General features: G+C 31.4%; 1 protein-coding gene, 1 non-coding gene and 1 pseudogene across 3 annotated transcripts; 2 read left to right on the forward strand and 1 right to left on the reverse strand.

Annotated features, from left to right (window-relative positions):
* Positions 1-606: 606 nt before the first annotated feature.
* On the reverse strand, positions 607-1,754 carry LOC115441078 (protein stunted). Of its 2 annotated transcripts, XM_030165675.2 has the most exons (4): positions 1,659-1,730; positions 1,453-1,583; positions 1,100-1,123; positions 607-744 (listed from the first exon to the last, which is right to left on the reverse strand). In XM_030165675.2, exons 1-3 carry the CDS (start codon positions 1,685-1,687, stop codon positions 1,110-1,112), a joined length of 174 nt encoding a protein of 57 aa, XP_030021535.1. In that variant the 5' UTR covers positions 1,688-1,730; the 3' UTR covers positions 607-744; positions 1,100-1,109. The 2 variants fall into 2 exon arrangements, with proteins under 2 accessions (XP_030021535.1, XP_030021534.1); XM_030165674.2 differs by lacking the exon at positions 1,100-1,123 and having other exon boundaries at positions 1,659-1,754.
* Positions 1,755-1,997: 243 nt separating this feature from the next.
* LOC115441077 lies at positions 1,998-3,781 on the forward strand. The gene is made up of 4 exons (XR_005113905.1): positions 1,998-2,100; positions 2,399-2,611; positions 3,224-3,318; positions 3,560-3,781. It is a non-coding gene; the product is annotated as an uncharacterized LOC115441077 (transcript).
* Positions 3,782-3,850: 69 nt separating this feature from the next.
* On the forward strand, positions 3,851-6,289 carry LOC119193301 (annotated as a pseudogene).
* The last annotated feature ends 3,246 nt before the right edge of the window (positions 6,290-9,535 follow it).

Genomic DNA, 9,535 nt, shown 5'->3' on the forward strand with positions numbered 1-9,535 from the left:
GCTTGTACAAATGGAGAATGAACATGGAATAATGGGCAATGAAATAATTCCTGAATATAGAGATTTCTGTGCAGCATTGCAACTTGCTGTTGCTGAACATTTAGTTCACAGAACAGAGAGAGCTTTACTGTTTTGTGAAGAAGAAAAATTAATAGACACATCTATAAAAAACATAATAGTATCTGGAGGTGTAGCCTGTAATGATTTTATATTCAAATCTATAGAATTTATTGCAAATAAATGGAATTATAAAACAATAAGACCACCACCAAGATTATGTACAGATAATGGGATAATGATAGCTTGGAATGGTGTAGAAAAATATAAAAAGGAGCTGGATATTGTCTCAGATTTCAACATAAAAGACATTGATCCTACAGCTCCTTTAGGTAGGAATTATATCAACAACGTCCAGGCTGCTAATTTACCAGTTAAAGCAACAAAATTACATATACTTTATGATACCTAATGATTCTTTTATTTTATTTTATCCCAATAACTTTTTTTTTTAACTAGTATTAATAAAAGATGAAACTAGATTAGAATAAATGTAGAAAAAATTTAGATTTTAATTAATCATTAGAATAAAGAATTAAAACCAAGAAATGGGAAAAAATATCCAAATTTATTTAGAACATTTTTTATTTAACTTAAACTCTACCATAATCTGTTTAAATAATTCCTGGTGATCTTGCATGCTGCTCTATTGCTCCACCCTTTACTTGGCAGCGGCCTGTTTCAAATCTGAAAATATAAAAAGCTGTTAAAATCTTGAATCCAAGCATTATCAAATACATAATATTGGCAGTATTTAAACAAACACAACACAATAAAAGGGAACATCACACTTCAATAAGAATTATTGAAACACTCTTAATTATTAGTTCACACAAATATCGTATTCAAACAAGTACAGCTAATGTCTGTGTTGACAGACATTAGCTGTAAATCATGTTTTATAACACATTTCAAAAATCTATTCTATAACAATTATATTAATATGGATCAGGAGTTAGTACTGTAATGCATTTATTTTTAATGCTTTTCTATATATCTACTTTAGTATCACACTACATTCTTTATGATGAACCTAACTTACACCCCCTAAGTTACTCCTTTTCATCTGAAAAATAAATTGATTACACATATTGTACTTGCAGTGCATTTCTCAGTAATTACTAACTATTTTAAAAATCATGAAACAGGTTGTATCAGTGCAATCTTCTTTTTTATATATATATTTATACCATAATGATTTTGCCTAATGTAACTTTTATGGAAATAGGATACAACCTTTTCATATACCATTTATTTTGACACAAAGCATAAATAATAGGCAAATCAGAATGTTGTAGGATCTATACGTAGAATAAATTCAATAGGTATATAAGTGCTATTTTTATCTAATTACACGGCTTGGTGCCATTTTATTGAATTATATTATCAACTTACGAGCTGGCCTGCCGTCAGCCCAAGGGGTGATCCGAACATGGGATTCATCTCGTTTCATAGCCTCTGCGCGTAATTCGGGCTTCAAAGATCGTCGGAGAACCTTAGCGGCAATGTTGGAATAGTTTATGTAACTAAAAAATATAACCTGTTAGTTTCATTATTTAGGTATATACTCTAAAAGATGTAACGTTTATAGTACTACTTACTTAAGACCAACTTGTCTCCAGGCGCTCATTTTGAGGTATTTGATATTACGAGAAGCAAAGTGGCTCAAAAATCGCCCGAAAAGTTAAATTTCGAATGAATTCCAATTCAATGTCAAAAGGGTGACGTAACGAGGACTTAGTGTTGTACAAGTGTCACGGTAAGAATTGAGTACTAAAAATAAAACTGTTCTTACCTCTTTTCAAAATCGGAATAACGACAAATTTTGAACCATTATAAATACATGGTGTGAGTTATGGATGTGATATTGCATTTTATTGTTTAGTTATACCTCACACATGTACTAATAATACTGGCAACACTGCTCAACTCACCAATCACTGCCCGTCACCATTGACCATTCGCTAATATTGTCATTTTTGTCATTGTGGAAGTTTAGACAAATTTTAATAAAAACAAGAATACTCTTTATCACGGACGAATGTAAGTTGAATATCATTACTAGGAATTTATATAACAATAAAGATAGGTAGGTAAATAAATTGGTATTTTCGAGCAGAGTAATTAATGTCGAATATTTTACAAACTCAAAAATGCATTGAGGTGGCACTTGGCATTAACAATCTCGTGAAATCTGTTTGAAATAGAATAGTTACATCAATATCTGTAATTTCCTTGTTTTTTGCTTGTTTCCTGTTAAAGATACATGTGATATTACAAATATTCAACAAAAATCTAAGTGGATACTTAAATGTATAACCTGGTAAAACATTCTTTTCAGATTAAAGCCTTGAGAAAATGGATGCTGCCGATGTTATTCTAAAAAATGATAAGATTAAACCTAGTGTAGATTTAGAGGAAGATCCTCTACTGCTAAGACCTCACACATCAACTGTGAACATAATAAATGAGTGCCAGATGTTTATAAAAGCAGAGGATGGTGGTGGCGATACGCACATGAATTTAACTGATAATATGCCGCAAGAAAGCACTGGTAATGGCTTATTATATTTATTGCATGCCCCTGTTACCCAAGTATTTCTTGATTTCTAAAGCAGTTAAAATATCTATTAGGGTTAATCAATTGTTTGCTACTGATTATTTGGAATATTATTGGTTCCATTTGAACCCTTTAATTTCAGGAAATCTTTATTAAGTTAAAGAAAACTTAGTTATTGATGCATTGTAATTTCTAGTTTGTAATGAAGTTTATTTAATTTATTATATTGTAATAATTAAACTGGGTGTATGTGTTAATAAATAAAAAATGTGTATAGTTAAAAAAAACATTATATATAATTGAGAATATAAAATTATATTGATGTTATTTATAAATTCAGCCAGCAATATGCTAGTGTGATAATATTAATCTAATAAGTAATAGTTATCGCCACTGAACAGGCTTCACATGGCTTCCTTTGTAAGTATTACACTTTCTATAACACTGAGAGGCACCCTAGAAATAAACACATTTTATAAATTATTAGTGTAGAAAAATTGCTAGTTATGTTTTTAAAAGGAAACTTGTGAAATATAAAAGTACTTTTTATACTATCACCTTGATTTTTATATGTACAAAATGTGTTCAGTTAGCACTTATTTTCAGAAAACCCAAATTTGTAACATCCACACCAGATCAAAAGAAAGACAGTCCATCAGACAATCAGATTGCCGATTCAAACCCAGAATGTGATATGGAAGGTACCTACTTTGCTTAATTTAATAAAAACAATGATTCAAAAAGAAAATTCCATTTTGATTATGATAGATGTTTTAAGGAACTATTAAAATATTATAAATTAACATGATTTTCTGAAGTACATTATGTTTTAATAATCAACAATAACATTCTTCAATGTATCTGTAGTCAGAGGCCATTGTCAGCCATATGATAAATAAAAGCCATGAAGAAAAGTTTTTAATTAATATTGTGCTATTTTAGAGATTCCAGACTTGCCAGTAGATGAGGGAATGCCTAGTACAGTCACTGTTTTGGAAGCCCCTGATGGTGGTAAAGTGTACTTAATTGGTACAGCACATTTTAGTCTGCAATCTCAAGAAGATGTATCCAGGGTAAGAATCTTTTGCTTTAATGAAATCACTATGAGTTCCTTTAGCAATTGGGTGATCAAATAAATATCTTATTAAGAAATCGGAAAGTCTACTTGATGTAAATTGCAAAGGCACTTTTGGTAATATGTATTACACGTTATACAAGAAGTGAAACCCCAAGATGTCATGCTGGAACTGTGTGAACAACGCACCAATAATCTCCCTACTTGATGAAGAAATTATACTGAGAGAGGCTAAAAACATTAACATTAAAAAGATCAGGTTTGAATGCCTTGATGTTTTAAAATAATTTATCTTGTTTTTTGTAAACATGTGGTATTTTATTTCCAGTTTAGTTGAGAAAAATATGATGGTTTTTTTTTTCATAAAATGTTACCAATAAGATAATGAATGCAACTACAGATAGATATATTCTGATAAGAAACTTACTATCATTGTGGGTATTCCCTTCCTGATATATCAGTTTGACCACATATACAGTAGTTGTGGTCTGTATTTTACATTTACAATAAATAACATGAAAATATAACTGTTTTGGACTAGTAAATTTGCTTGTCCATAAATGGTTGATAAGTCATTACTAATAATATGATTATCATCCTAAAATGTTTAATGCCTTTTTAGAGCAACAATGGCTCAGAACGGTGTGTTCAATGGATTAATGTACATCCTCTTGTTGAATATGTCTGCACATATTACAAGGGAGTTGGGCATGGCACCTGGTGGTGAATTTCGACGCGCAATGGCCGAGGTGACTGTCTTTTATTTTTCTAACTTACAAATATTATAAATTAGTTGACACGACAGACATTGTAACCTTAACGTGAATTTGCAGCGCGCATTCTGTCAATCGCTGATAGTTATTTCAAACAATTGACAGTTATATAAAAATTATATTTTCGTTATGTTTTCTTAAATTTTCTAATTTTCCGCGCAATTCTTTGATTTTTTTCTTTCATAAGAACCTTCTGACAATAACAAACACAACAAAAAAAAAATAATGAAATCGGTACCATTCACGCGTGACCAAGGGAAATAGGGATTCATTTTTATATATATAGATGTGAATATTTGTGAGAATGTTTGGATGTTTGAAGTAAACTTTGAAACAGCTAAACAGATTTAGATAATATTTGGCATATGGGCAGGCAGGCATGTTCTGGATTAACACATGGCTATTTTTTATTCTGGTGATTCATGAGAAAAAACTATAATTTAAAGAGATCTATATAAAATTTATACAGCATTGATATTAACGGCAATTTTAATATTTTTCTTTCTTTTTGCCTCTCGCGCACTTTAACATTATCATAGCAAGTAACAACATTAATCAGTATATTAATAATTGCTATGTTTTGGATAATTTTAAAACTGATTTTATTTTTATTCAGGCAAAGAAGATTCCTAACTGTATTGTACAACTGGGTGACAGAGCTATAGATATAACATTGCACAGAGCTATAGCGTCGCTTTCGTGGGGACAAACTATACGATTTATATGGCACTGCTAACTTCGAACCAGTCGATAGGTTAGTTAATAAATTATTAAATTTTATATATTTTTAAAAAAGGAACATATAAAAACTTTAAAACTTTGAAAAGTATTTTCTTAACCTGACATTGACAACAAAGCCTAAAAAGCCTTGATGTAATGTACCAGAATTCGATGGTTTCTTATTTGGTTGTAGTTAGCCGTTTAAGCAGTAATTTTTAAACGAACGGTATTCGTGATTCTATCTTTTCCCATTCCAGTTTGAAGAAGTGGAGAAATGTAAAACAAAAGAAGATGTTGGATGACATGTTAGAGGAGATGGCGGAGGAATTTCCGGCGCTCAAGCGCGTGTTCGTTGTTGAGAGGGACATGTACCTCTGTCACTCGCTGCAGGTCGCCGCCCTTGCAGCCGCGTACGTTTTTGTTGTTGTCATAATATATACACTACAATACGTATACTGTTAATTAACAAAATTAAGATGTCACTTTTATTAATTTAATTATAGATTTTGCGTTTTTATCATGTCTCTAATATTCAGTTATTATTATAAAAAATTATGTAATAATGAAATACAATTTTAGGCCGCGAGCCATGCCGCATTGTGGGCGTGGTTGGCATTGGTCACGTCGCCGGCATCGTAGAGCATTGGGGTAAAATCAAACAGCAAGATATCCCCCCGCTATTGAAGTAAGTAAGATTTAATAAAGTTAAATTAACTGGCAAAATGAAATAAATTGGACTTAATTGTTTTAAAACTTTTTTATTGGGCTCGCATTTCTTGTGACCAATCTGTCTTAGATTTTCGTTCAGATTTTTTGTTTCCAATACCATGCCTGTCTTTTAGATTGTAATTTGCAGTCAATGTACTGGTTAATGCGCCTATAATCATGTCATGGGGTAGATATAATATGTGAAGTGTTGCTTGGGCAGAGCCCAACGTTGAGTATATTGCGTGAGTGTATGTGAGTAATACGCTGCGTGCGCGTGCGCAGGAGTGCCGCCGCCGTCGTGGTCGACGGTGGTGCTGCGCGTGCGTGCGCGCGGCGGCGGCGGCGCGCGCGCTGGTGTGGGCGGGCTACAAGCTGCCGCGCCGCTGGCTGCCCTGATGACTACAGCACCTTCTACTTCACGCTGCTCTGGTATAATACACATTTTTTAATGCAAAAATATATTTTAGAGGAATTAAACATAAGAGCGTGTCCATTCGAGGCTTAATGGATTTTTGACAACCTTATTTCATGCATTATATTATGCTAATAATATTATAATGTTACAAAACGTCTTCTTTATACCTGGTGTAGCGGAATCGCTTCCAAAAATAAAGACAGGTGATACTGATGGTGACTCACATATAATGCAATAATTTTGTTAATAACTAAATACATAGCTTAGTTAGCTATTAAGTACTAAAACAACAAAAATATTTAAAAAAACTAAAAGTAACATAAATAACTAAATGTACCTTATAATGCTACTTACCTATTTTATACATTTGAATTGGTCTTTAAAAGAGCAACACTAGAGTTTCTTCCCTGTTCTTCTTTGATGGAAATTGCTTTGCGATCTGGTGGTAGAGTAAAAAAAATACTGACTCTAAATTATGTTTTCTACATTTTACAAATTCGAAGACATTAATTTAATTTCATAACAATCAGCTGATGCGTCGGGTCATTCAACTCGTATGAGCAGAGCACCGCAAGCACGCTCATCAATTACATTTGATGGCATTGAATGATGTCGTTTTCCTTTTTCAGGATCGGCTGCTTGTATATTTTGTTCAAGATTACGAAAAATCTTCGGCGTCTAATAGTGTTGGGACTTGCGAATATACTCGCTTGTTTGTTGGAATTATACTTATACATGACTCTGTAATTGGGATTAATAACAGTGAGCTGTATATTTTGATTTTTTGTTGGGTTATAATAATAAGGAGCGGCGAAACTAAAAATTACGTGTGTGGCGACGGTTTCAAATAGCGATTATAATGTTTGTGTTGAAAATAATGATGTTTATGTTTCGACAAAAAATACTGATCGATTATAGAGAGTAATCGTCAATCTTTTAGCCGGTGTGAAATCTCAAGTAACTTCGCAGTAGATAATAACATGTATATTAAGGTATATTGAGGGGTGAAGTAGTTATCAAATCGGCCAAGAATGACGATAACTGTGTGTAGCTGATAGACCGAAGCTAATTGTTCACTTGCTATGTGTTTGTAAAATTGGAAAATAAGTCAACCCCAGTAGGTCACTGCGTGGCGTTCATATGCCTTACCATTTATATAGGACTGAAATGTTAAAATTATTTCAGTCAATTAAAGAAGTGTTCTGATTACAATAGTAGCATTTTAAGAATCACTTTTGTTTCACGTACTGTAGCAACCTTATAATGACTGTACATTGCACCAACGTTTTACTTAAAATATACATTATTATATCCGTCCAAGTAGTTTTCGGATTATTAACGGATAACACACGAAGCAATAAACGAATAATGGCATATATGGCGTTCAGAAAAGCAAAAAACATTAAGCTTGTCTATAGTTTGTTATTTTTTCAAATACTGTACAGTTTATACGGTATTATTTATATTTATACCATTAGCCAGAGTCATTAATTATAATTTACTTTCATCAAAAATATACTTGTTCATAATTTGGATTTTTGCTCAATTTTAATTTAAGGCGATTCCTGTATTCGTTGTTATAATGAAGGTCATTAGTAACCTTCAATCGGTTGGTTAGCCCCTATTACGATATTTTTATCACGTACCTATTCGATCTACTAGCGCACCACCAGGGGTATGCATAACTCACTTTGATAAATCTTTTTTTTGTAATATTTAGCTGATTTGCTTTATTTTATCTTGTAAAAAGTTAAATGTTGTAACTACATATGTATCTACTTAGATCGTAAAATATAATTAAAAGACTGATCTTTTTTAATGTTGGTTTGTGGTTATTTTGAATTTAAAATTAAAATGTTGACATTGTGTTTCCGTTAATGTCCGATGATGAAGAGAGGATTATTCAGTAAGAATTAATGTTTAATGTATCCTGTTAATTTAGTAGCATTTAATTCTACTATTTCTGTCGTATTTTTATTATTATTTTCAAATAAATTAGTTGTAAGTCTTATCGTGTTAGTTTATGTTTCTTTTCGCTTCTAAGATCTAATGTTTTACTTGCTTTGATGAATTAAATGTTATGTTGACTCTATAGCGTTGTATACCTGTAGAAAAGCTCTTTATTGACACTGTAATAAAACTTGTTTTGTTATTTTTGGTCTGTAATATAGTAAATTAAATAAATGTTCATAATATAAGGACTGTGATAATTTAAGGAATAAATTTATGATAAAAATTTCCATCCATATTACTGGGTAATTGGGTACAGTAAGGACTAAAGTCATGTAAATCGCGTCGTAATACGATAATGCATATGGCTTGAAATTGTTTTCAAACGAGTGTACCAATTCCCCTGAAATCTTTTAATACAAATCAAAATACCTAAGGCGAAAAAAAATATAAAAATTACTTAAATTACTACAAACAACACTAGGTGGTTGTGTATAAGTCGGTATCTCATCAGCTCAATTTAACACCACCCTGTATATCTCTATGTTGCTTAAGAAAAGGGATTCAACTAAATGTATAACAAGATTGTTGGATATTAGGAATATAATGGTCGTTCATAAAACTGTTTCACTAAACAGTGATCGAAGAATGTAAAGTCATCGGTGAATGAAATACGAGTTTGGCAAACTGGCCTAACCGAGTTTCGATTTATATTAAAAATTTAATAATTGAATAGGTTTTATAATTATTTTAGAATCTTGATCCGGTTCATTAGCTTTTTTCATGTTATATTTATACATAATATATACTTACCTAATATATTAAACCTTCTAATAGAGAAAATAACAGTAAAAATATATTAATATAGTTCAGACGATTTCGGAGAGTTTGACGTAGTTCGACTGCACTGTTTTACCAATAAAATTTATATAATGTGTAGTCACTTTTACGAGATAAGTATTTAAGTAGCCTCTTTTTTTCAAAATATAGTTGTTCATATTATATTTATATGTACTGACTTGTCCATATTTTTCAATATAAAGGTCTGAAATTGCTGTTTGAGTAGATAAGAATGAATGTTTAGTCAATAAAATTTAATGATTATTTTTGTGTTTGTATAGTTAATTTCTACTGTACTAGATTTTCCTATCTATAATCCATCTCACATTGACCCAATTATTTTGTTTATTTTTGTTTAGATTTTGGATTTATTTTAGGAACAAGTTAATAATTGCCTGATTGATTCTACAGTATTTCGCTCCGCTCTACCTACCTTT

Source organism: Manduca sexta, unplaced genomic scaffold, assembly GCF_014839805.1.
Source record: "Manduca sexta isolate Smith_Timp_Sample1 unplaced genomic scaffold, JHU_Msex_v1.0 HiC_scaffold_3913, whole genome shotgun sequence".
Lineage (NCBI taxonomy): Eukaryota > Metazoa > Arthropoda > Insecta > Lepidoptera > Sphingidae > Manduca > Manduca sexta.